This window comes from Colletotrichum destructivum, chromosome 2 (assembly GCF_034447905.1).
Source record: "Colletotrichum destructivum chromosome 2, complete sequence".
NCBI lineage: Eukaryota > Fungi > Ascomycota > Sordariomycetes > Glomerellales > Glomerellaceae > Colletotrichum > Colletotrichum destructivum.
In genome coordinates, this window is record NC_085897.1 from 753,637 (window position 1) to 779,275 (window position 25,639).

Genomic DNA, 25,639 nt, shown 5'->3' on the forward strand with positions numbered 1-25,639 from the left:
CCTGGACCAGAGTTTAGACGGAAAGGAAGCTGTCAGAAACGACGACCCGCCTCCCGAAGGCTTCGTGTAACCCTTTAAAGAGAGGGTTGCGCCAATACTTGTGTGCTTGCTACTTTGCTTGTGGCTTTTGCCTCCGCATGGAGGAGGACATCGGAAAGTTCGATCGCGCATCGGACGGCGCTAGGCCGGAAGCATACGGCGATGGGACTATCAAGCCTAGCCACTGAGCCATTGTGCGGTAGCTTTTGCGGCCAGCGGGAGCGTTTGGCCCAGGGCCTCTTAAAAGAGGGCATGTCGGGCATGGCTGGGCGCTCTAGACTGTCGGGAGAATGTGAGACAAGAAGCGCCCCCCCTCCCTCCCCCTCCATGAGTCGTTAGGGAGCCCCATCATGGTCTGCTTCAAGTCATGGAGCTTGCAAATAGCGAGATCCATCATCCGCTAGTGCCCACTCTTGTCTGGTTCTGAGCGGCCTACATTCGTCTCTCGCCTGGTGTATTCTCCGCCGAGTGTGGTATATCGGGAGCCTCGATGAATGAAGAGCTGACTTGGGCCGCAAGGTCGACGCCCGCCAAAGGACAGCCAAGAAAGCCAGCGCTTTGTTCAACTTTGTGTCAGACCTGCCTACGCATTCGGGGAGGGGGGACTCGAACACGGAAATGATGAATGCGGTGGTGGCAGACACCAGTAAACCCAAGATTCTTTGGCGATCAGCCGGTCATTGTAATTGGGCTGTCACCACACAGCTGGACCCGAGAACATGGGCAGGAATGAAGCTAGAATCGCGCTCCCATTCTCTTTCGTGCGCAAGGAATGGCCCGGACTATGGCACCATCCATCCCGGATACCCGTTCCTCGGGAAGGGAAGGGAAGGGCGGTACGTGAGATCACTTTACGCGGGGCCTGGACTTTAGAAGCTTCTTTTTGTACGACAACCCGCATGCTGCTTCTGTGGCAACCGTTGTTGCAGTGGAGACGTCTTTGGAAGTGCGGCTGGTGTTGGACAGTTTGTGTAAAGGCTGCGCTGCCAGAAGGGTTGTTATGACTAGCGGCCCGGAATGTTTGACGGATGTCTCGTATCTGATAATGCCCCTGCTGCTCGGTTCTTACTGGGTTGGGTATGGCAGATTAAAAGTTCAGAAATGAATCTTTGGCAAGCTCGTCAAATGATTTCACTTGTTCCGCTTTTAGCCAAGGGGGGGGGGGATTCTATGATATAAAACGAGAGATATCGAGATATCTAAGACGCAGAGCTTGCAGAAACGTTGGACATCTTCTACAAAGGGCTTGCACCTCGAAAGTGTGAGGGGCTGGTCTCGAGCAAGAGATTCCCAGCATGGCCTATCAGATGACGAGGGAGTTTGAGCATGGAACCACCTCAAAAGAAAATGTTTGCCTCTGCTTGGGGTAAATCATATCGTTCAATTTGACTATCCCAACCTTGGTTTGGAGGCCCTACTCGACCAACTTGAGCGTGAACTCCTTCACAAGGATGGAACCGCCCAGGGACTTGGTAGCATAGTTGAAGACGGCGAAGCGGAACGCCAAGAAGTACTGCCATCTGTTGTGGCACCAATAATCGGGCCCCAGCTGCGTGAAGTTCTCTCCGTCGGTGGAGTAGAGCAGCTGGGCCGGGTTGTCCGCCTCAACCCCGAAGGTCGGGTGCAGGTCCGCGACGATCCGCAGGTAGACGTCCGAGGTCCCGTCGGCGACCCCGGACAGGTCAACGCTGCACCCGCTCGCCGTGGCCACGACGGTGCCGTTGGAGGTGGTCTGCCAGCCGGCGCTCTCGGGCGCGAGAACGTCGTGGACGGCAACGAGCTTCAGGGAACTGCCCTCCTTCCGGAAGCCGATGTAGGCCGATTCGTCGCGGAAGATGGAGACGCCGGCCACATCGCCGTCCGCCATGTTGCCGACGTTCAGGCGGAACGTGCCGCTGCTCTTCGGGCCCAGGATGCGGTGGGCGAGGGTGTTGCGCGCGCTGTAGAGGTCGTCGGTGACGGTCGCCGTGCGGAGCGTCAGGCCGCCGGCGCCCAGCTCCCAGGCCGAGTTGTCGGGGTTGTGGTTGAACGCCCACTCGGGCGAGAGCCTGGGGCCGGCGAAGCTGTCCGTGTACTCGCCGGCGGCGTCGACCTTCTTGTCGGTCTGGACGGGCATCGGGTACGTCTTGCCCCAGCCGCCGGCCTCGTCCGTCACGATGTGCGGCCATCCCTCCTCGTCCCAGGTCAGCGGCGCGAGGACCGGGATGCGGCCGCTGGGATACGCGTCCAGGAAGGACATGTACCACCAGTCGCCGTCGGGGGTGTCCACGATGCCGCCTTGGTGCGGCGTCCCCGAGTGGGGAATCGGCGAGGCCATCCTGTCGAGGACTGTGCGGTTGGTGTACGGCCCCCACGGGCTATCTGCTTTCAGCACATGTTGGCCGTCGGCGGGCTTCGTCAGCCAGATGTAGTAGCTTGAGCCGATGTGATAGAAGCGGGCGCCTTCCAGGTATCGTACAGGGTCAACCCAAACAACCTAGGCCGCCGGCAAGGCCGTCAGCAAAAAAGAAAATTGGCTTCTAACAGGGCCGTCGGCAGGGGGGTCCGGGGGCGCAATACCTCGTTCCTGACCGGCTTCAGTCCGTCGGGAGAAAGCTGGGCAACGCTGATGTTGTACCTCCCATATGCCACGTACATGGTGTCGTCGTCGTCGACCAACACTCCCAAGTCATAGAAACACTCGTCGATCGGCGGCTGCGCAGTCCATGGCCCGGCCGGGTCGCTAGCCGTGAAGATCCAGGTCTTCATCTCTCCGGACTGGATGCATCCATACCAGTAGAAGAGGCCGTTGCTCTCGCGATACTGCAGACTGCTTGCCCAGATGCCACCGACGTAGGCGCGCGACGTGCCGTTCAGGTAATACTCGTCTCCAAAGATGAGTTCGGGGACCGAGTTCCCGACAAACTCCCAGTCGACGAGGTTGTAGCTCTTCAGTACAGGGGCGCCGGGGGAGTAGTGCATCGTCGAAGCCGTGTAGTAGTACGTGTCGTTGACGCGGATGACCTCGAGATCGGCCAAGTCCTGCCACAGGACCGGGTTCGAGAAGGTTTGCTGCGCTACGGCCAAGGTGGCCGCGGCCATCGGCAGGACTGATGACAGGTGCAGCTTCATGTTTTTTGAGTCCCGTAACCCTAAACAGATGGATACATCGCAGCTTCTTCACCAGAACATCCTTCTCCGAGCCCTCTCTTTATACCTATAACCAGCTACTCCGGCTCGATGACATGACGATGCTCGGCTTCTCGCGAACCTCGGGTTTCCCCTCACCAACGACACGAATCTGCAGGAACGGGAATATAACGCCAAGTCGAACTCGCTTGCGCACAAATAAGGCGCTGTTGCGAGTGCCGAACCTGGCTCAATGACGAGTTCCAATTGGTGCGCAAGGCCTGGAGGGGGGTGGTTGATCTGGAGGCGGCTAAAGGTGGAGGAGGTTGGGGATGTAACTGATTGTATGCGGAGAAGGGGTAGGGGAAATCCCGTTGCGATCGACAGTCAAGGGGAAGATCATCGGCATGTTGCATTCAAAACATACCCGTAGTCGATGAATATAAGCTGAACGTAGTTGTGTAGCCTCAAGCTGCTTGTTTGTCCATCAACTGGTACCATGGAGTTTGATTGGATCACCCCAAGATGGTAGTGGCATAGCTGCACAGCCGTTGAACGAACCTAAAGGATGCTTGAATGGTCTGAGAACCAAGTTTGACCAAGATGTTCCAGAACAAGCTGACTTCCTCTTTCTTTGACTGTTGACTGCTGAATTGTCAGGTAGTTGTGCACTCAAACTAACGGCCAACCAATCGTATTCACATATGGGCCTAAATCAAAATACCTCGGCAGCAACAGAGAGTTTCGTACTTTGCAGCTGTATCACACTCTCAGCCTCTGAATCTCTTCACCAACCGACCAGTCAGGAGCCTTTATCAGTATTTTTCTGAAGCTATAAAACTTCGTCTAAAGACACGAACAGATTCGGACTTATAGACTGCCCAAACATCTTACCCGAAGGCTTTGGGTTTTTTGCGTGTGTGTGTGTGTGTGTGTGTGTGTGTGTGTGTGATGACCAACTACTACCGGCGCTTTGTGAGCACTGACAACCCAACCAAGTCGTAGGTGTAGCAGTTGTAATTCGACTGTCGATGCCACTAAATGACACCAAACTACACGTTTGCACGGCCTGGTTAGGACCCTGAGTAGCATTGTCAAACTCCCCAGAACTGTGTAGAATAGCGGTAAACTGGTAGTCTGTGACAACACATATAATTAAACGCCAGTGAGAGGCCTAAAACCACCAAAATTTGGAGTTGGTTGGTAATTGGAGCAAGTGTTGATGGCCAAAAGATCGTATCAAAATTGACTCGCAGGCTGCAGCCGCAGGTCTGAACCACGGGTGCATCGGCTTCATACAATTGTTTTTTTTTCGAATGCGGGAAAAGAATACTCAAACTGTTGGCAATTCTTCGTTTCGAGAATTAAAGTCGGCGGAAGTTGAGATCAAAGCATAACAACTGAGAACTAAAGCTGGCCTCGGGACTAGCATCGGTCATGTGTTGTTTACGTCATGTGTCAGGGAGGCCTGCAAGTAAACCTCCAGTAGCGGCGGAACTTACAGAGTCATTCACAGGAAAGTATCGCTTGAGAACAGAATCACTAAAGGGGAACCGGACTTTGTCCGGTGGTGTAATAAACGGGGGGAGGGGTCTTACCATTGCTGCTCATTTCGCCAAGTTGGGTCTGATAACTAACTAGTCAGACCCATCACTTGGTTAACATTGAAGAAAGGCAATAGTCACCTCGGGCAACGTGACATGATAAACGAACAACTTCCGGCGCAGGGAGTGTCCTGCCGGACGTAAAGCTTGGTAACCATTGCCACCCGAAGGCATCCTCAAAATAGCATCGACCGCGCGATGAGTCTGTGAAACCACGAGAACTTTCCTGTAGGAAACGAGAGAGTTGACAGCAAGATGCTGGTTATATAAATGCAATGTAATATCAAGATGAATGTTCAGGTGCAGAATGAGGAAATCCGATGCGCTCAAGCCTACGTTTGGCCCCTTTCTGGTCCATACGAGGTTACATTGCCCCTTAGCAACGTTCGTTTAGGGTACCAAAGCCGCGGAGACGTGGTCCCGGTACCAGCGAGCACCGCCTCTCCTATTGTACATGGAGACTTGGTCGGGGGATCCAGGGCACTTGGGCAGGGTGGCTTGGGTTGGGGTGAATGTGGAGGTCTCCCCGGCTCCTCAGGCAAAGTCTGGGCTGGCCGTACGATGCTGATCCGGGCAGATCCCGGAAGACGCCTCTGATCAGTTCCAAGAGGTCACAATATCAATACAGAGATCAGTCTTGTGAAATCGATAATGATCCAAGAGAGCCAGGTGTGAGATCAGCAACGTTTAACGGCCATACCTTTGAGCCTTCGCCCACGAGCGCCTTGTTCTCGGGATGGGACAGGCGTTCGGACGACACAGTGGGGGCTGCGCGTCAGTTGAATGAGGCTCAAACTTAGATTGATTACCCCGGCTATAAGTGCCGTGGTATATGACGCGGTCGTCAGCATCCACGGGTGGACAACCCCCCCGACCAACAACATTCTCTCTCCTTTCAGGAGACTTTCGGCTAGGAAAACATTGTCCTTTTGGGTTCTTTCAGTCATTCAAAGTATCCGCGTCATCAATAGTCACCTGCATGAATTTTGGTTCAGTTTTGGTCGAACCTTTTGAGGATGCCAATGCTCGGCCATCGCAAAATCCAGGGCTTCATTGGCAGGTCAAGGACGACCACGTCATTAGATGGAAGTTAATATCGGGTTGAGGAGTTTGAGTGCGGCCAAATTGAACGTCCCGAAATGTCGCCAATAAATCCTAACAGCCCGAGGTGTACAAGCAAGGGTCTCCCCAGACCTGACAGCCAACGCGAGTCAATAAGGGGCCCTCCAATCCCCAGAGTTTTAGGTTTGACTGCTTGGATTGCTGGGACTGTGATCATGCCCGAGTCTGCCGAGGACCCAGCTCCATGGCTCGGAAATCTCGCTTGCCCCTGGGCTCTCCCCAAAGTGAGCAGTTTCGTAGCATTCACCCGGCAGTGAGAAGGAGAGCAGGCTGGATGAAGACGGAAACGCCCCTCACACAGCCCCATCAAGCCCCTAAGCCCCTATCCCCCACAAACATCTTGCCCGGTGACCAGCGGTCTCGGCGGAATCATGGGCTTTTCTGAGTTACGAACTGCTGGCTCCATCTTCTCTCAGGGACCGACGGGATTTTGTATAAGTAGATGAGTGGTCGTTGCGTTGGTGGTGTCTGGAGTCTCTTGAATCATCAACAAACATCCAGTTTCTCGATCCGCCTTTCGCTACATTCCACAATCGTTTTACCTATCAACTCTTAATCCTTTCCTCAACCTTTATTAATCTTTTTTGATTCCATCCAAATCAGTCAACATGCAGATCTCCGGACTCTTCTCTATCCTGGCCGTCGTCGGCGTTGCCGCCGCCCTCCCTGTAAGCTCCCATCTGATCTCCACGGCTTCACACTCGACCGGGCCAGTCAAACTTTGGACGGGCACATCAGACACACACACACACACACACACAAACAAACACAAGGAAACGTGTATCAGCAGCTTTTGGACTGACAAACTCTTATAGCAGGCTACCCCTACCACGCCCACTCCTACCAGCGCGTCGGCCGCGGCTACGGTTTCGGCCACCTCCTCACCGACCTGCTCCCCCGGCCCGGTCATTGACTACACCGTCGTCTCGGGCGACACCCTGACCATCATCTCGCAGAGATTCAGCTCCGGCATCTGCAACATCGCCAACGCGAGCGGCATCACCAACCCCAACTTCCTCTCGCTCGGCCAGTCCCTCAAGGTCCCGACCTACGTCTGCACCCCGGACAACACCTCGTGCCTGGCCAAGGAGGGCAGCGATACCTGCGTCGTGGGCGGCCCGGCCACCCACACCATCGTCGCCGGCGACACCTTCTTCCTTGTCGCCCAGAGCCTCGGTCTCGACGTCAACGCCCTCCTCGCCGCCAACGAGGGCGTCGACCCTCTCCTGCTCCAGGTCGGCGATGTCATCAACATTCCCGTCTGTTAAAGAGTTTCGCGTTGGTTACAAGGTGGAATGGTATCGCCGTCACGTTGAGATGGGCAAATAAGTGGTAGCTTCAATGCGTCCAGATTGGATATGAGGCGGGGGGATACTAGTCAGATATAGGCGGCAGATAACTGCATTGGAATTAAAGCGGATGAAACCAAACCCTGCCTGGCTCTATGCCTTACTCCTTTCTAAAATTTGGGTAGTATCTTGGCGAAAACCTAATCAACTTGATAAAATCCCGCAAACCGTAAGTAAGATGATGGCGTTCGCGTCCATCGATTAGACGGGAATCTCATACTACGAGCCCAGGCTTGCCGGTTTCTCCTCGATGTTTCTCAAGTCCTTGATCCAATAGGCGACGACTTAATCTTAATGATGCAAGCCAAGTCGGGTATTGCGTTGCCAACCCCCTTGACAACCTTGCAACTCTTGCTGATACAAGGTGCCAACTAAGCCGTGGCGGTGAAGTGTAGCTTCGCTGAAGATGGGACGGTAGGTTCAATGAGCGCAAGTGCAGTTACATAGTGCAGCATTGGGGGTTCGATGCAGTGTAATGTTCGCAAACTCTCTTGGAAGCTTGTTTGCTTCAAATCGGTCTCGGTATCGGACTCGGTCCGCTTGTGAATATCGTTGGAGGAGAGGTCGAGCAAACGCCCAATGCGGCGCCTCAAAGCTGGCAAAACGCCATGAGTTTATCCATACCAGCAAGCGTGTATATAGCTGCGAGAAAGCTCTTGCAGTTAGCTTGATTGCTATTAATCCTTCCTTGTCGATCAGAGCAAACTCCACACCACCAACAAAACAACTCACGGACCGCTTTACAGCCCATTGAAAGATTGACGTAGTGATACTTCATCATGTCTATGCCGCCTCCATCCCAGTCCCTCGGCTCGGGCCTCGACTTTAGCCATATCAAATACGGCGATAAGGCCAAGCGTTTCGCGGCACAAAGTACGCTGGCTAGAGAGATCCTCATCCAGAAGTTGCAGGTAATCATGATGTTCTGATCCTTGAGTCATCGGATCTTACGTATACGAACCACGGGAGTCCTCATTATAGTATTGAGATTGTGGCTGACATGTAGGTATGATAGGCATTCCAAGAGATCAAGGCACTTATCAAGGTTATATTCTCCGAAGGGGACCGTTCAAAGGCCGCCATCTGGATAGACGCCCGATCCAGCCCAGTGAAGCTCCTCGATTCCGCGCCTGCGGACAACGCTGAGCCTTCTTTCGAGCTCTTGTGGCCTCCAGAGAAGTTCGAAGACTTGAGGGATGGCCGGGAAGATCCCCAGACTGCCGTGATGATGTCGGCGGGCTCGGGGGGAAGCAAGGGGAACTTGCCCTTGGCGATTCGCTTCGCCGATCTCATTACTCCCGACCCGACCGAGCCGCCCCAGACCGCGGACCAACTCGACCTGAACGAGCTTCCCAAGCCGACGGAGGACATTGACCAGGTCAAGCGAGACCTCAGAAAATGGGGCTATGGGTTGGTCACCGGCGTTCCGTACCGCGCTTACGCGAGACTGACAGCCGACACAGGTTGCTCAAGAACGCCCTGACCCCCGAGCAGGTTGCCATTCTCAAGAAGGGGGCCCAGGAGCAAGCGGCCGGAGAGCGCAAGGCTGGCGTGGCAACTTTTGACGGCGGGCCGAAGAAGCCCAACCAGCGGATTTGGAACCTGTTCAACAAGGGAGAGGAGTTCCTCGACCTCCTGAACCATCCCCTAATCGACGAGGTTGTCCCGTGGTACCTGGGTTGCGACAACCCTCTGTTGTGGTCATACTCTGTGAGTCCATCCAAAGGGGGCGAATGACTTCACACCCCCCGTGCCATGGCGCTGCAAAGAGGAAAAAAACGAAGACTGACCTTTGATACCACAGGTCAACATTGCCCGTCCTGGGGGCTTGCCGCAGGTCCTTCATTGGGATCAGGGCATCATGGGCCACGGCCGGGCGAAGGCCGTTGCTCTCAACATCTCGTGGCTCCTGTGCGACTTCCACGAGAAGAACGGAGGAACGCGCATCTTCCCCGGGTCTCACGACAAGAACGTCCGGCCGCGGAATGTGTTCTCAAGCGTTTGTGCCACCGCCACCACCAACACCATTCCCAACCCCTGTCTCCCACATGGCTAACGCAGCATCTCTCTTAGGACGGCTCTATCGGCTGCGAGGCACCTGCAGGCACTGCCCTGATCTTCGAAGGCCGAATCTGGCACGGCACCGGCACCAACACCGAGACGTCGGGCGAGCGGCCGTGCGTGCTGAGCCTCTTCACCCACCCGGCCGTGCGGCCCAAGGAGAACGCGCTGCTGGGCCTGAGCTGGGAGGTCGAGGACCAGCTCCCGGAGCGGCAGAAGTCCCTGGCCGCGCTGCGGACGGGACAGGCCGGCGTCGGCGGGGCCCTGGGGGAGGCGCGCGAGGGGATCATCATCCGGCGGCCGAGGGGGGACGAGCATAGGCCGGTCGGCAAGGTGAGGGCGCCGCATGACGACGCCGAGGTGGAGCGGCTGCTGCTGAACGGCGACCACGCCAACAATGAGCAGTCCAATGTGCGGGAGGCCGGAGGACTGGACAAGTGAGGCGGGAAACGGTGAAAATTGAAACGGTTGGATGTGAGGGCTGATTAGACTGAGGGTTGGAAAAACCATATTTGAGATAGGTATGAATCACAAATTTGACTGGAGTGATGCATGCTGATAGATGTCACGAAATACTAGGTGCTCTATGGGCGTTGAATGCCGTAATCGATAATACCTGACGACTCACTGATCATGAAACATATCTTGTTGACAACTTCTCTGCTTCCAGTAACGTATCTCGTATATTCACCGAAGATGAAATATGAGAGCAATGCCCATAAACACAATGTCGAGTGACATTACCAAACTACAGTCTAGACAATGGTGTTACTCAGACCACGGACCTACTATAGCTCTTGGTAAGCACTATAAACAGGAGTGAGGCGGATTTGTTTTGAACAAATCACGTCACCGCTGGGCAAGACTAACATAATGTCCAACATGGAGTCTTGGTAGTGTGTAGACTTAATGGTATCTAATTTTATGACTTGATCAAGAAGGGTCTTGCCAACTAAACTGCCACTTCTCTCTCGCCTATCCTTGTACATTCCCAACCTGAGAGTTCCCACACCGTCGTGGTCATGCCACCTCTCTCTTCTCAACCTCGTCAACCTTGGCCTGGGCATGCACTCTGGCAACCCCGGCCGCCGAGTCTTTGCCGTCGAAGAGCATGGAGATCTCCTCCAACGTCGGGCCCTTGGTCTCGACAAAAAATAAGTAGATAACCAGACATTCGATTACCAGACTGGAATCACAGACTCGTTAGAACACATGCCTTGGGAAATACGCACACACACCATGCACTCACATTGCAATATAGACAAAGTAGAACTTCCACTCCAACTGCTCAAGGCCGAGGGGGTTGACCCATTGGTTGAAGACGCCGCTGAGGGCAGTGAAGCAGAAGCACAGGTTGAGACCCTTGGCGCGGATGTTGTAGGGCAGAATCTCGACGGTGTACGAAACGGTGAGCCCCGGCCAGGCGGCGCCGGCGACGCCGTAGAAGACGAAGATCATGGCCACGACGGCGATACCCGCGGACGCCGATTCAGTCTGGGCGTATACCGCGCTGCAGGCCGTCCAGACGGAAAAGGAGATGAGCATGCCCACGCCAGCGAACAGGAAAAGGACGCGGCGCCCGACGCGGTCGACGAAGAAGGCTGCCGTGAGGGAGACCAGCCAAGACCAGATGGTAAGACCGCCGTTGATGTACGCTTGAGTGATGGAACTGAGAGGAGCACCTGTTAGACTCAAATTTGCAGAAGTGGAAGGGTAAGTAGGTTATGCGGGGGGGCGGGACCTACTCCTTGATTCCGATGGTGCCGAGGATGACGGAAAGCTGTAGAGGTTTAGCTTCGAGTCAGTCAACAACCCCTTAGAAACACAACACAGCCCATGGACTTACATAGTACGACACGAGGCCGTTTCCACTGCATTGTGAGAAAATGGCCGTGGCAATGATCAGGCCACATCGCTTGCGGTTGCCGGGAGTACGGACCAGCTCCATCCAGCCGCTCTGCGCCGAAGCCTCCTTCTCCAGCCTCAGCGTGGTGGAGATCTCGGCCAGCTCCCAGTTGGCGAACTCGTCGTTCTCGTTGTTGTTCCCGTGGTACTTGATGAGGACGCGCTTGGCCTCGGCCTCCTTGCCCTTGCTGATCAGCCACCTCGGGCTCTCCGGCAGGAACCAGATGGACAGCAGCTGGATGCCGGGCATCATGCACTGCAGGCCCGTGGGCAGCGTCCACTGGATGTTGCCGGACTGGTTGGTGAGGGTCCCGAAGCAGGTCCAGGCCGAGATGATGCTGCCGAGGTACCACAGGGTGTTGTAGAGGGTCGTGACTTTACCCCGGTGCTGCGGGTGCGCGACCTCGGTGATGAGGAGGGGGCAGGTGGCGTTGGAGATGTTGGAGCCGGCGCCCATGATGAAGCGGCCGACGAGGTACATGGCGTCTCGCCTGGCTCCCGCCCCGACGGGGAAGGACTGGAGCAGGGCGCCGAAGATGACGATGATGCAGCCGATGGCGGTGCCCCATTTGCGGCCGAGGCCGTCGGCGACGTAGGGCGCGAAGAGGAGAACGAAGAGACCGCCGAAGCCGGGCATGGCGCCGAAGATGCCTAACCTTGAGCCTGAAGGATGGTCGAAATCTAGTCGAATGAAGGACAAGGTTTTCGATTAGCACGATGAACAGGGCAAACTTGATCTGGTAAACTCGGCCGAAAACCCCCCCTCTTCCCCCCTGATACCATCTAGACAATGGAGTTAGTTGTTTGGTTGACTTACAGCTCTGCCATGATTGCATCGTCTGGAGCCCGTTCAACAAGCTGGCATCGTATCCGAGGGTAGTCGAACCCAGGAAGAGGAAGACCATGTTGAAGTAGAGCTTCCTGAGTTGCGTCTGCTTGTACCATGGTACTGTCGTCGCCTCTGGCGGCTGCAGGTAGACGTCGTTCATGTTGGCAACGTCGACGTGGTCAACGCCGTGACTTTCTTTCTGCTTGAGATCCATGGTTGCTGTTGCCTAAGAGTTCTGGGGATACTTGATAGAGGATGGAAATGGGACCGCGACTGAAGGATGGAGATGGGAGAGGGGGGGGGGGGGGATTGCACGAATGTCGCTATCGAGGGCGCCGGGGCTGCTCATCCCCCTCGGGTCTCCAGAATCGAGGCCGATGAGTGTACTTATAACAAATCGTAAATGGTTTCCCTGGGCATGACATGCCGACAATATTGCTCAACGCCGCGCCTAAACAACCCTTGTCCCCCTTTTTTTCCTTCCTTTTTTTTTTTCCTTTGCCTTTTTCGACTACAGCCCACCCGTCCGAGGCGAATGACCGAGGTGCTGCACCCGATGACCGGCTCGAAGCGGCCGAGCAAACAAACAGGCCACTCGGGTCGATCGAGAGAGACAGAGAGAAAGGAAATAGAGAGGTGTGTGGGCGTGTGGACTAATTCGCTTCGCCTTCCTATGAGGTGTGCGTCACTGGGAGCGGGTTCCGGGTTACCTAGCTAGCAAGAAAGAAGCAGCCCAAGGCTTGATCGTCATTGGAGCGACAAGTTCCCCCTCCCCGTGGGGGTGGAACGCGGGACACAGGAGTCTGAAGAAACGACTGAACGAAGAGAGAAAGAGAAAGAGAGGAATATTGGCTTCTCCACACTGGTCTTGCGGGGAAAGCTGCCCCCAGTGGCGTGGCGCGGTGTGTGTATTGTGTGTGTGTTGTTGTGTGTCTTCACCGGCTTGAACCCAGCATTCCGGAACATGGAGGAAATGGATAGTCTGGGGGAGAGAATACAACCCAACCAGCAGCCAAGCAGCCAAGCAGTCGACTGGGACCATACAGCAGCAGCAGCAGCAGCGGCGGCGGCGGTAGCAGTAGAGGCACAAACAGGGAACGATAGAGTTCTCGGACAGTCTGAAGCTATTCCCTTCAGAGTCTGGCCCCCCCGCTGACTCGATCCGTAACCCCCCGGTGCGGGGCTTGACCCTGTCCCTAAAAACCAAAATGCGAGAGTGTAGCAAGTTAGAGGATGAAGAGCATGGGGGGGGACTCGGAGTAAGTCCGACGTTTCTGCGACGAAGAGAGTTCAAATAAGCATTTCCCGACAATTCTCCTCGGACCAACATCATCTTCGCCTCTCTCTCTCTCTCTCTCGCTCTCTCTCTCTTCCTCTCTCCCTCCCTCCCCCTCTCTATTCTATCCTATCCGTGCTGTCTACCCGCCCCCTCTTTCACCGACTAACCGTCACTTATGCATCCCGCCTTGGATCCCGGCCAGAACAACCTGCGGGAATATCACCGGGATAATCGAGACCCATGCGGCCACGTTTTGACGTGATCCATCATTCTCCGCAAAAACACCGCCGAACCAGCCTACCAGCCTACCATAGCAGAAGCGTGAGCTTCAGCCGCCCGCCCGCCTCAACTGGTGAAGTCCGTCTCCACCCGCGGCTACAGTCAGAGTTACGCCGCATTACCCCATTCAGATTCTGGATTTGTCGTTCGTATTCGTGCCTGTCTCGTGGGTTTATCCGGGGAATCAACTGGTAGTGGTACCGCTTATGGCAGACAGACTGGCAGTTGCTTGTCTGAGAATCCGATCCGAACTAATCTAGTCACATCAGTTGTGTGTTAGTGTGAGTGTTTGTATGTGTGTGTGTGTGTGTTTGTGGTTTCCCCTCGGCCATGGAGATCGACCGAGCCATAACATTACCGCCACCACCTCCGCCATTACCACCACAGCCACCGGACGGGAACCAGGTTGGTTCCCCGGCACTTTCTACATCTCCCGTCTCACCAGCCAGCGGTCGACCGAGGGCCAGGATCACCAGGAACCAGAACGCCTGCGATGCATGTCGGGCCCGCAAAGTCAGGGTGAGCAGAGCCCGCCATGTCTGTCAGGAAGTCACAAGAACCTCCCACACCATACGCGATGAACGACTGGACTTCATTCGTAACCACCTAATGGAGGGGGGGGGGTTTACTTGGATCATCGTCTTGGCCACCGTCATGTGACCTCTCACTAGACTCTACACTCTACACTCTATACTCTGCACTCTATACACGCAAGTTCAAAGCCCTGTGCTAGACTGACCCGACCTGCAGTGTCTGTACGGAGCGGGAGAAGGCCGATGCCAAGGATGCACATTCCTCGAAATCCATTGCACGCATGACCGGCCACGCCGGCGGAGAGGCCCGCCTAACAAGTTCCGTTCAAGCCCCGGCCCTGCATCACGGCGATGCCTTCCACCCGCATAAGAGAGAAAGACTAACCTGATGTGACAGACACGCACAGCAGCAACGTGAGCAGCAGCTCCAACAGAGACGGCAAGCGGCGGCGGCAGCGGGACCGATCACCGCGGACCAGAACCAGAGCCTGAACCAGGGACTGAACCAGAACTACAGCCCGCCTGCTTCGGCATCAGACATCACCTCGCCGGACCAGGGGCTCGCTTACCAGACCTCGCCCGCTTCCTCGTCCACTCAAACCCAGACACCTCGATCACTTCCTCGTCCTCGTCTTCATTCTCAGTCTCATTCTCAGTCTCAGTCTCAGTCTCAGTCTCAGTCTCAGTCTCAGTCTCAAGTCGTAACCACCACCACCGCCACCACCACCGCCACCACCGCCACTGCCATCCACTCGGCGGCTGACCTCCGCGCCATCATCGGCGCACCGAGCCCCGACACGGGGCAGCACCATGGCAACCGGCTCGCCCTGTTCGCGCCCGACGACCTCGTGCGCCGCATGCTGGACGACTGGTTCGAAAAGGTCCACGCCCTCGCGCCCGTCCTGCACCGGCGGCGGTTCATGCACCGGCTGACGACGGGCGAGGCCAACTCGGACCGCACCTTTTGCGCGCTGGTCGTCAGCGTCTGCGCCGCGACGGTGGCGACGCTGCGCCGGACCGACTACGGCCCCGTCACCGTCGAGGGGTGCCTGGACTTCATCGAGGAGCACCACCTGCTTGACCACGGGCTGAGGAAGCCGTGCTACTCGCTGGACTGGTGCATCGCCATGTACAACATCGGCACGTCGGCCAGCTCGATGAACGAGAACGGGCTCGGGGACATGGGCTCGTTCCACGGCATGTCCGAGGCGGCGGCCGGCGCGAGGTACCTGGCCTACTACCGCATGGCGGACCTGGATATGTCGGAGCAGCAGCTGCTGAAGCGTCTGTTCTGGCTAATCTTTGCGGCGTACTGGTACGTAAAACTGGAGTCTCTTTTCAGTCTTCAACTCCCCCTCCCCCCCTCCCCACCCTCCCGTAGGAAGTCCGAGTCGAGGAAGAAGGCCAGTATTATTTTGTTGACGTGTTCCCCTTCCCCTTTGTCACCTGAACAGTAGTGCGGATATATTCGGCAGGCTGTCCGTCAGCATCGTCTCCCACCAGGAGAACCGGGCCCATCTACGCCCGCTGCCGCTGACCGACTCCCAGCTGGATACGGGGCCGCAGCTAGGGGCGGCGGAACTGCCCCCTTGGCACGGCGACACGACGTCGTACGTGCCCGGGCTCAACCAGCTCAGCGACCTCTTCCTGACGTGGCACGAGGCGCAGACGGCGCCCGTCAGCCTCTACGGCGGGCAGGAGGGGGCGCTCAAGCACTTCCTGGGGCGCATCCAGGCCATCATCGACAACTTCCCGCCGGAGCTGCGGTGGCGGGGCGGGCTCTCGCGGCCGGCGCACGTGACGGAGGGCCACGACACGCAGATCGCCAACCTCTTCGTGACGAGCCTCAACATCCGGTCGAACCTGCTGCAGAAGTTCGGGTCGGGGGCCGAGACGCGGGCGGCGGAGCACCAGCGCATCGTGGACGACCTGCTCGAGATCCTGTACCACATGCCGCAGCACGTGCTGGAGCAGAACGGCAACAGCCTGATCCCGAAGCTGAGGGACTGCGGGGCGGCCTACATGGAGCAGATGAACATGAGAGAGGACGGTGGTGGTGGTGGTGGTGGTGATGGAAGTGGTGGCGGCGGCGAGGCGCTGGTGAGCGAGAGCGCGAGGCTCAAGCTGGAGAAGCTGCTGAGGAAGTTGGACGATATCGACTGTTGGCCGGGACTCCCCGGGATCGAAAGTCCGCAGAGCAATAGGCAGTGAGGAGAGGAGAGGGTGTGAAAAGAAATGGAAAAAATAAGGACAGGCTAAATCCGGTTACAACTAACTGTGTTTTGTGTTTTGCATGAACCGATGCCAACCATACCATCATACTATCCACGATATCTCCGTCACATAAGGTGACAACCCTACATAGGTACAGTGAGTTGAAGGAACACACACTAGAGGAGTTCATCCCGAGCGCGACGCTGGACTCCACACATCCACCCGATGTTGTCGTTTGGGTTGCGGGGGACTTACTTTGCTAGTGAGAATTCTGGAGACGGGGTGGGTTATGGGTTGTGGGTTGTGGGTTGTGGATTACGAGGAGAGACAAGACACAGATGCGAAGTATATCCGGCAAAGAGTCGCATCAAACCCCTGGGAACTCGGAACAAAGAGCCCTTGGCTCCCCTTGGTTACGTTATACGTCATTCCAAGTGTTGAGGAGGACTTTACTCCGAGCGTGTTTCTTACCTACGGATCTGCTCCGAAATGGGTTTCTTACTTGCGAGTTACTCCGATTCATGTTTTGACTAAAACCTGCCACTACCTACTAAGCCTCCAACGAACCTCGTCTTGCGAGGAAAAGCCGACGGCGGTCCTCGGATCTTCTCCGCCCACCACAGGTGAGATGATCCGCAAACACCCACACCCCATTCCCTAAGTCAAGCCGCAACGGTGGGCATCCCCCGTCCTCACAAAGGCTTCGAAGCGAGCGAATGGCGGCTTTTTGGTCGTCGTCGGATGTATGGAGACGGAGCCGACGTCGATGACGACCCTTCCCCCCAAAAGCGGTCCGATGACAGACAGACAATAAGGCTTCTCGGGAAAATGATTGCTCGACGCCATCTGAACTTATTTCAACCCGACGACAAGCGACGATGGTTTGAGATTGACAGTCTCTAAGCTCTTTACTCTCTCATCCTATTCCCGATTCTCTTGCTCTCTCTCTCTTCCTTTCCCCCAAAGTCCTCCCTTTGTCACACAGACAGACAGAGACACACACACAAACACACACATCATGACAGCTTTTGAACAACCCCCCGCATCGCAGCTCCCGCACCTCCGCCGCAGCAATGGCAACACGCAGCTCATCGTCAAGGGCAAGCCCTTCCTGATGCTGTCGGGCGAGCTGCACAACTCGTCCCTCTCGTCGGCCCGCTTCATGTCCGAGGTCTGGCCCGCCATGAAGGCCAACCACGTCAACACGCTCCTGGGCGCCGTGACGTGGGAGGACATCGAGCCCGTCGAGGGCCAGTTCAACTTCGCGGAGCTCGACGCCGTGCTGGCCGGCGCGAGAGAGCACGGCATGCACCTCGTCCTGCTCTGGTTCGGCACCTACAAGAACGGCATCTCGACGTACGCGCCGCACTGGGTCAAGCGCGACACGAAGCGCTTCCCGCGCGTCCAGTGCCTCGAGGCCGGCGGCGTCAAGCGGACCATCGAGATGGTCACCCCGCTCAGCGAGGAAGGCTGCGCGGCCGACTCGCGGGCCTTTGCCGCGCTGTGCAGGCACCTCGCGCAGGTCGACGCCGAGCACAACACGGTGCTCATGATCCAGGTCGAGAACGAGACGGGCCTGCTGGGCGACTCGCGCGACCGCTCCCACCGCGCTAACAAGGCCTTCGCCGAGCCCGTCCCCGAGGCCCTCCTGCGCCACCTGAGCGAGAGGTCGGCCGACCTGCACCCCAAGTTCAAGGCGCGCTTCGCCGACCCGCCGCCGCCGGCGACGGGCGGCGCGCACTACTCGTGGGAGGACCTCTTCGGCGCTGGCGCCTCGGCCGACGAGGCCTTCATGGCGTACCACATCTCGTCGTACGTCGGCCGCGTCGCCGCCGCGGGGAAGAAGGAGTACGACATCCCGTTGTACACCAACACGTGGCTCAACTTTGACGACCCGTCCGACCTCGACCTCCGCGGCGTGCCCATCGTCGTCGGCGGCGGCGCCGAGCCCGGCGTCTACCCCTCGGGAGGGCCCTGCCCGCACGTGCTCGACATCTGGCGCTACAACACCATCTTCACACCGCACAAGTCGCTCGACTTCCTGGCGCCCGACCTGTACTTCCACAACTACGAGGCCGTGTGCCGGGACTACACGGCGCAGGGGAACCCGCTCTTCATCCCGGAGCAGCGGCGCGACGAGAACGGCGCGCGGCGGGTGTGGCTCTCGTACGGCACCTACGGTGCGTTGGGCGCGAGCCCGTTCGGCATCGACACGGGCGCCGAGGTCGTCGGCCGCGAGTTCAAGCTGCTGTCGCAGGTGGCGCCGTACCTGCTCGCGGCGCGGCCCGAGGACCGCATGGGCTTCTTCTTCGACGAGGAGGTCGACACGGCCGGCAAGGGCGAGAGGTGGACGCGGGTCTTTGGCGACATCGAGGTCATCGTCGAGCGCGCCTTCGTCTTCGGCAAGCCGGGCCCGGGCGGCGGGCTTGTCATCCACCTCGGCGGCGCCAAGTTCCTCGCTGTCGGTCGCGGGTTCAACGTCCGCTTCCGCAGCGTGCGCAAGGAGGCGACGTTCACGGGCATCCTGGCGGCGGAGGAGAAGGAGGTGGGCGAGGACGGCGCGCTGCGGACGCTGAGGGTGCTCAACGGCGACGAGACGCGCAGTGGCGAGTTTCTCATCATGCCCAACGACGACCCGGACTACGGCGGGTTCCCCATCGCCGTGACAGTGCCGGCGCGGACGTGCATCGCCGAGATCGAGGCCTACTGGGTCGCCGAGGACGAGGCGGATCGATGAGGTTGGTGGTGGTGGTGTTGTGTGTTGGAGAGGGTAAATTATCAGGGCCAGCAGCTCGGGAAACAGGTGGTGCCGGTTATGGCTAGAGGTATTACGGCCGATACATAGAAGACTGTACAAGAATACGAATGACTTGACGACAAGGTTGGCTCTCCCTATCATGGCTCTTCTGTGGCGCAAAATACGCCGCAGTCCTAGAAGCTAGACGCTTAGAGTGTCTGTATAAGGATTGTGTGGACATGGGAAGTTATGACCAGACAGGAGCTTTGAAGGTATTTATTTTTTGAGTAACAAACAGAATAACATGAATTTCGTTGCATTTCTGTAGAGTAGAAATTATTTCATCTTCATGTAAACGAATTATTCTTTTCCCTCTGGAGCTTTTCTGTGTTAAAACCACTGGCCGTCTCTTTACATTAGTCTTTGTTAAGAACGTTATACTCGCACCGCAGTAAACAGGCAGTAGCAACATGTGGCAGATATTTCTAGTTTAGTCAATTGCAGCAGTCACGATAATGAACGCAAATCCTTTCTTGCGCAATATTAATCAGGTCAATCATAGATAAAAGAGAAAATCAAGCATGAAACTGGCAACAACAGCAATTAATACCTTGGCTATGCCGGCCACTGGCCTAGATAGGAGTATCTATTTGGGATATTATTGGCTGACTACTAAAGCACGTGACCTTTGACTCTCCAGTGCTCCACACTACAAACTTGCTTAGTCACTTTCCGGCCACGATATAGATATAGCCATCTCATTGGCCCGTCGAAGCAGGTGTCGCTCAGCCACACCTGTGGCTCTGCAGGGTCCACTAGACCTATGCCACCGCTATGTACGATTATGCTCCTTTGACATAAAAAAGCAACACGGAATCCGGAGTTTCGGCGTGTAAGTGGGTTTCCGGGAAGGACACACCGGGCATCTAGGGTTCTCTCCCTACCTTGTGTCCTTACTTAACACTTGATAATTGACGATGTGTATAGACTGATACAACATCATCTCTCTCAGGTAATACAATCTGCGCCTTTCTCTCTCTCGCCTCACAATCATGGCCCAGCACCTCGACCCCATCGTCGTCGTCGGCGCCGGCGTCTTCGGGCTCTCCATCGCCCTCGAGCTCCGGCAACGCGGACACACCAACATCACCGTCATCGACCGCATGCTCCCGCCCGTCGCCGACGGCAGCAGCAACGACGCCAACCGCATCATCCGCCCGGACTACGTCGACCCCTTCTACGCCCGCATCGCCACCGAGGCCGTCCGCGAGTGGAACGCTGGCGACCTCTACCGCCCGCACTACCACCAGGCCGGCTTCGCCCTCGTCTCCGAGTCCGAGCCCGGCCGCGACGAGTTCCTCGAGAGGGGCAAGCGCGCCATCGAGCGCCAGGGGAACCGGTACGTCGAGTTCGCCACCACCGACGAGCTCCGCCGGCTGAGGCCTGAGCTGCGCGACATGACCTTCCCCTTCTCGGGGTACATCAGCAAGAACGCCGGCTGGGCGGATGCCGCCGGCGCCGTCCGAGCCGTCGCCGCGCGGTGCAGCGAGCTCGGCATCGCCTTCGTCACAGGGCCCAGGGGCACCATGACCTCGCTCAAGACGGACGGCGGTCACTCGCGCGTCGTGGGCGTCAACGTCGCCGCGGGCCCGCCGCTGCTCGCCGCCAAGGTGATCCTCGCGACGGGCGCCTGGACGAACCACTACGTCGACCTCGGCCACGCCATCACCTCGTCGGCCCAGCCCGTCGGCTTCCTCCAGCTCACCCCGGAAGAGGCCCTGAAGCTGGCGGACATGCCCGTGGTGGACAACATGACGTCGGGCATCTTTGTATTCCCGCCGACGCCGGGGACGAACCTGCTCAAGATCGCCCGGCACGGACACGGCTTTGAGAATAAGATCCCAGCAGTGGCTGCCGCCGCCGCATCGTCGTCGGGGGTTGGTGGCGACAGGCGTGTTTCGGCACCGAGGCACGACGCGAACAACGCCGCGGCGTCGTGGATCCCGGAAGACGCTGAGGCGGCGTTCCGCGGCGCGCTGAAGCAGCTGGTTCCCCTGGCGGCCGACAAGCCGTGGTCGCGGCTGCGGCTGTGCTGGTACACCGAGACGAGGGACGGCAACTTCATCGCGGACCATCATCCGGACTATCAGGGTCTCTTTATCCTTACCGGAGGGTCTGGACAGTAAGTCAAGCCAACACACACACACATAAACGCCCATACACATGCACCCACCCTTGGGGGTCTTATCTTCTGGGACCTAACTGACATGATCCTACCAGCGGCTTCAAATTCCTCCCCGTTCTCGGACGCTACACTGCCGATTGCTTCGAGCGGGTGGCGTCCCCCGAGGTGCAGGAAAAGTGGAAGCTGAGCAGGGACTTCACGGCTCGGGATCCTGTCGTCTGTAACGACGGGAGCCGACGTGGTCCCTTAAGGCGGGAACTGACGATGGAGGAGAGGGCGAAGCTGTGATGCATAGTCTTTATAGCCAACGAGAGGCATTTGAAAATACCCTTTGGACTACTCCTTATACTGACGGCCTCAAGTCAAGGCGTAGAAATATCTCAGAGCTTGATACAAATGCTCATAATGAAACCACGGTTGCTCAACTTCTATTGCCGTTCTACTGCGATCAAGGCGCCACCAGTTTCTTCCTACTGCTAATCTCTCAGATTCTGCCATGCCATCGGCACCTGAACAGCCTCCGGGGCGCAGTTCATCTCCGTAGGCAGGTATTGCGAGAAGAAATCGTCGAAACACAGTTCGTCCCCGGGCCTCGCCTGCGCGGCGGAGTCTGTGTCATTATTATCAGTTGCAGTGGGGCTTCGTGCCGTAGCTTCGGCGGCCTCGTCCACGGGGTGCAGTATGTGCGTCGTCACGCTCAGCGTGGCATCGGGCAACGGGCTCTCGCGCCTGCTGTTACTTGCGCTCGAGGAGCTGTTCGAGTGAGGCGAGAGCTTCGGGACGACGATGCTGTTGTCGAGCAGCTCCCACAGCTTCGAAGGCCGGAAGGTGATGACCGAGTCGCCGTCGCCGCGTGTCTGTCCCGACACGCCTCGGAGGGATTCGAGGAGCTTGACCTGCATATTCTCCATCCGGGATTAGGGAATATCTCTTCTCAAGTCTGTCAGGGAGGGTCATTAACAAGTACATGCCTTTTGCCCAATATGCGGCCACAATATCGCAACCTTCCTCACAAAGCCCTCGCAGATGTCGAAGCAAGCCACTGATTTCGACGCCGCCGAGCTGTCCGGGGCGAACCGGAACACCCACGCCACCGTGGCCGTGGCGGCCACCAGCGTCCCCAGCAACGGATCGAGGATGTCGAACTGCGCGGCCTCGCACATCTGGACGAGCCGGCCGACCCACTGGGCGTGGTACTGCGCCTGGTCGACGACGCCCTGCATGAACAGCCTTGGCGGCTGCCGGCGGCTCGCCTCCCCGAGCCCGCTGATGTGGATGAAGGGGTGGTTTAGGACGGCTGACGTGGCATGGTGGGTGATCTGCATGAGGACCCATGGCCGCCAGTACTCGAGATTCTCGGAGACGTCGGCCGGCGTGCGGTCCGTGAAGGCCGCGTTCTTGAAGAGGTGCTTGAGGGCGGTCTGGTCCTCGAACTCGTACATCTTCTGGGTCAACTCCGTGTACTTGGACGTCGGGAGCCAGGGCCGCTCGCGTCGACTGCAGCGAACGCCGTGGTTGTACGACGTCACGTCGCCCCAGATGGAGATGACCCGGAGGAACGACGAGTTGATGCCGTCGAACCGGCCGGCCTGCCCCTCCGTGCTCGTCGTCGTCGTCGGCGGCAGCTGGGGGGTCAGAGAAGCACTGTCGGGATACCTGGGCTGAACGACGCAGCGGTCTAGGACCGAGCACTGCGCGGAAAAGGCCTTTTCCAAAATGTACACGCTCCAGAAGCACCGGCTACTTTCGTCGTCCTCGGCATCGTCCTGTACCGCCTGATCGAGCTCCCGCCGGTTCCAGCCGCGGGAGACTTCGAGCCGGGCTGCCATACCGATCGTACCCCATGCTCTGGCGGGTTTGCAGACTACGAGTAGTTGCTGCAATTAGCTTGTGGGGGACTTCCAGAGTGGGAAAATACCAAGCAGTGTGAGCAACTAAACTACCTTTCAGATCCTGCAGCGCCAGCAAGCACAGAGACTGCACCACCTCGACCGTGGCGACCCCCTCGAGGGCCAGGGGCATGAGGTCGGTATAAGCCGAACCGGCGTAAAAGTCGGCGCACTCGCCCTCCTTCCCCCGAAAGAAGGGATGGGTGCCGAACCTCAACGTCAACGCAAGGAAACTCCGGCGGAGAAACTGGGGCGTCGGCGACGACAGCCGGCTCCGGAGGATGGAGCGGCCGAAGAGCGGCAACGGCCTGAAGGCGATGTCTTTCTTGTAGACTCGGATCAGGTGGTCCACCGCGTCCGGCGGAGGCTCGGGCCTGAAAAGGCGTCATTTTGTTAAAGCAGGAACGAATTTTTCAGAGCTCGCTCGTTCGTTCCAAAACTTACGACGCTGTTGGGTCGAATGATAAGCCTTGGGGTTCCGAAGCGTTGTCGTGGACTGCTGCATCGCCGCCATTGCTTAGGCTCGCTTCGTCATCACGGCTCGGAACAGGCGCAAAAGGCGATGCTGTCGATCCTCTCGTGCCGTTCTCGGTCAAACTTCTGTACACACAAAGGACTGTTACTAGGAGGCATCCCGTCTCGAACAGAAAGAACCTGGGGGGAGAAAACACACTGCAGAATCTCGAAGATCTGGCCGACTTGCGTCTCCAGTCGTCTCACGCGTTCCTTGGAACCCGAGCTGAAGCCGCCGAGTCCAGTCAGCACATGCACGCTCCTCCAGGTTTCTCCAAGAGGCCGCCTACGTCTTGACTATGCCTGGGTTCCTCTCGGCCCGCGCATGGTGCTGCTCCCGCGCGAGGTAGACACACGGTTGGCCCAGCCGCTGGCAGAAAGAGCACGTAGGCCTCTCTCCCGTGCACTTGGTCTTCTTCCTCCTGCAACAGAAACGCGTCTCCGAGTCAGCTTAAGTGCTGATGCAACCCTGAGAGTAATGAAACTTGTAGCGGCTCGGATCACCAAGCTACACTCACTCACCTACACGACTCACACGAGTTGCGGAGGCGGGGCTCGGAGGAGGACGAGGAGGCGGTTTCCATTTTCCCGGGGTGGGGGGGAGGATGCTGCTTGTACACGCACACCCGGCGATGCTGGGGATACAGCGGGGACGGCACGGATTTTATTACTTAGCACCGGTCTCCGCCCGCTGCTGTTCGATTAGGGATGGTGTTATCTTGACGGAGAATGATGTGCTATTCCGCGTTTTTACATCCCTCTAATGCGGGATCCTTGTATGAAAAGTACAGTGTTCGTAACCTGTACGCACATCTGTCTTTGTAACGTAAGGTCAAATGCAACTTGGAAAGCCTCCTTCAACCGTGTGTTTGACATGTTTAAAGGCAAAGTGAACGTGTAAACTTGAACTCAACTATGACTCCTACTTGCAACCAAACTTCTGCAATAGGCAGACTGTGTTGCAAGGTCATATTGAAAGCCTCACTCTCAACCAACACCTTGCTTCCTCCTTATCTTCGCAACTTAACGCTAGCAGCCATCTAGGGGCGGGCACCACCTCGTTGCCCCAGTCATCCCGGAATACCCTTCCACAGCCTGATTAGCGTGCCGTCTTCGCCCTCCACCGGGTCGGCCGCGGGCAGCGGAACCCGAGAGATTTCCTCCCTGAGGATAGGCAGGATGTCCAGCCTGTCGCACCTCTGACTTGTCCACTTCGGGGAGCCCTGGTACTGTCGTCAGCCATTGCCACACTGCCATGCCGGCCTGATGGCGGAAGACCAATCCTGGTGAGCTCTCACTCTCGGATACACGCCGACGAAACGATAGTCCTCGGTCATGGTGGCGTTCATGTGCGATACGCCGGCCGGGATAACAATGACATCGCCGGGGCGGAGGGACACCAGCTGCCCGCCCGTCGTGCCGTCCAGCTGGCCGCGACCCACGAGCATAGTCGTGGTGCCGGTGACCACGCCTGGAGTCGGTGTCAATCGAGGTAAGATAATTTCGGGGATGCTAAGCCTGGAAGTATCGTGAGAGGGGGAGGGGAACACCTACCGTAGCACTCGTGGGTGTTGGGGTGAAAGTGGTGGACCTCTGTCCCGGGCCAGAACCCCTGGGAAATGGTTAAAACAGTGGCTTGCCACCTCTCTCTCTGTGTGCTCACAGTGTGTGTGTATGTGTGTGTGTTAATTGACCCTCATACCTTCTTCTCCCATTTATTCGCCTCCAGAAACTCTGTTGTGCTCTCCTCCGCCGGTGGCTTCGGCAGGACGTCTCGGTACACGATGACCGGCAGCCTGTTGTTCGGGACGTAGGCCGTCGGTGGGAGGACGAAATGCTCAATCATCATTGATATGGCGGCAGTTGCTGGGACGAAGAGAGGACTCGGGAAGCTCTGATAAGGTGGACCGATTGCTTGCTGTTTCTGGTGAAGATTCATCGCCTCACTTAGTAGCACATTGGGAACCCGCGTGATAATTAGGCATGTTGCGGC

General features: G+C 57.4%; 9 protein-coding genes across 9 annotated transcripts; 5 read left to right on the forward strand and 4 right to left on the reverse strand.

Annotated features, from left to right (window-relative positions):
• Window positions 1–1,038: 1,038 nt before the first annotated feature.
• Window positions 1,039–3,256, reverse strand: CDEST_02418 (Putative glycoside hydrolase, family 43, concanavalin A-like lectin/glucanase domain superfamily). Its single transcript, XM_062918577.1, has 2 exons — window positions 2,599–3,256; window positions 1,039–2,515 (listed from the first exon to the last, which is right to left on the reverse strand). The coding sequence occupies exons 1-2, from the start codon at window positions 3,148–3,150 to the stop codon at window positions 1,454–1,456; spliced, it is 1,614 nt and encodes a 537-aa protein (XP_062774628.1). The 5' UTR covers window positions 3,151–3,256; the 3' UTR covers window positions 1,039–1,453.
• Window positions 3,257–6,481: 3,225 nt separating this feature from the next.
• CDEST_02419 (Putative LysM domain-containing protein) lies at window positions 6,482–7,141 on the forward strand (the record flags this gene model as incomplete). Its single annotated transcript, XM_062918578.1, has 2 exons — window positions 6,482–6,541; window positions 6,689–7,141. 2 exons carry the CDS (start codon window positions 6,482–6,484, stop codon window positions 7,139–7,141), a joined length of 513 nt encoding a protein of 170 aa, XP_062774629.1.
• An 860-nt stretch (window positions 7,142–8,001) lies between these two features.
• Window positions 8,002–9,724, forward strand: CDEST_02420 (Putative phytanoyl-CoA dioxygenase; the record flags this gene model as incomplete). The annotated part of the gene is made up of 5 exons (XM_062918579.1): window positions 8,002–8,133; window positions 8,238–8,632; window positions 8,686–8,932; window positions 9,027–9,221; window positions 9,296–9,724. The coding sequence occupies 5 exons, from the start codon at window positions 8,002–8,004 to the stop codon at window positions 9,722–9,724; spliced, it is 1,398 nt and encodes a 465-aa protein (XP_062774630.1).
• A 398-nt stretch (window positions 9,725–10,122) lies between these two features.
• On the reverse strand, window positions 10,123–12,326 carry CDEST_02421 (Putative major facilitator, sugar transporter, major facilitator superfamily). The gene is made up of 5 exons (XM_062918580.1): window positions 12,006–12,326; window positions 11,130–11,869; window positions 11,029–11,063; window positions 10,533–10,952; window positions 10,123–10,469 (listed from the first exon to the last, which is right to left on the reverse strand). Exons 1-5 carry the CDS (start codon window positions 12,229–12,231, stop codon window positions 10,304–10,306), a joined length of 1,587 nt encoding a protein of 528 aa, XP_062774631.1. The 5' UTR covers window positions 12,232–12,326; the 3' UTR covers window positions 10,123–10,303.
• Window positions 12,327–13,364: 1,038 nt separating this feature from the next.
• On the forward strand, window positions 13,365–16,468 carry CDEST_02422 (uncharacterized protein). The gene is made up of 3 exons (XM_062918581.1): window positions 13,365–14,094; window positions 14,519–15,423; window positions 15,566–16,468. The coding sequence occupies exons 1-3, from the start codon at window positions 13,906–13,908 to the stop codon at window positions 16,317–16,319; spliced, it is 1,848 nt and encodes a 615-aa protein (XP_062774632.1). The 5' UTR covers window positions 13,365–13,905; the 3' UTR covers window positions 16,320–16,468.
• Window positions 16,469–17,177: 709 nt separating this feature from the next.
• CDEST_02423 (Putative glycoside hydrolase, family 42, glycoside hydrolase superfamily) lies at window positions 17,178–19,376 on the forward strand. Its single transcript, XM_062918582.1, has one exon. The coding sequence runs from the start codon at window positions 17,341–17,343 to the stop codon at window positions 19,057–19,059; it is 1,719 nt and encodes a 572-aa protein (XP_062774633.1). The 5' UTR covers window positions 17,178–17,340; the 3' UTR covers window positions 19,060–19,376.
• Window positions 19,377–19,982: 606 nt separating this feature from the next.
• Window positions 19,983–21,718, forward strand: CDEST_02424 (Putative FAD dependent oxidoreductase, FAD/NAD(P)-binding domain superfamily, MTOX family). The gene is made up of 2 exons (XM_062918583.1): window positions 19,983–21,241; window positions 21,340–21,718. Exons 1-2 carry the CDS (start codon window positions 20,112–20,114, stop codon window positions 21,530–21,532), a joined length of 1,323 nt encoding a protein of 440 aa, XP_062774634.1. The 5' UTR covers window positions 19,983–20,111; the 3' UTR covers window positions 21,533–21,718.
• A 2-nt stretch (window positions 21,719–21,720) lies between these two features.
• On the reverse strand, window positions 21,721–24,258 carry CDEST_02425 (uncharacterized protein; the record flags this gene model as incomplete). Its single annotated transcript, XM_062918584.1, has 7 exons — window positions 24,169–24,258; window positions 23,937–24,068; window positions 23,807–23,872; window positions 23,578–23,733; window positions 23,188–23,507; window positions 22,258–23,108; window positions 21,721–22,149 (listed from the first exon to the last, which is right to left on the reverse strand). The coding sequence occupies exons 1-7, from the start codon at window positions 24,228–24,230 to the stop codon at window positions 21,721–21,723; spliced, it is 2,016 nt and encodes a 671-aa protein (XP_062774635.1). The 5' UTR covers window positions 24,231–24,258.
• A 458-nt stretch (window positions 24,259–24,716) lies between these two features.
• On the reverse strand, window positions 24,717–25,492 carry CDEST_02426 (Putative uncharacterized protein YjlB; the record flags this gene model as incomplete). The annotated part of the gene is made up of 4 exons (XM_062918585.1): window positions 24,717–24,869; window positions 24,945–25,117; window positions 25,201–25,258; window positions 25,349–25,492. 4 exons carry the CDS (start codon window positions 25,490–25,492, stop codon window positions 24,717–24,719), a joined length of 528 nt encoding a protein of 175 aa, XP_062774636.1.
• Window positions 25,493–25,639: the final 147 nt, after the last annotated feature.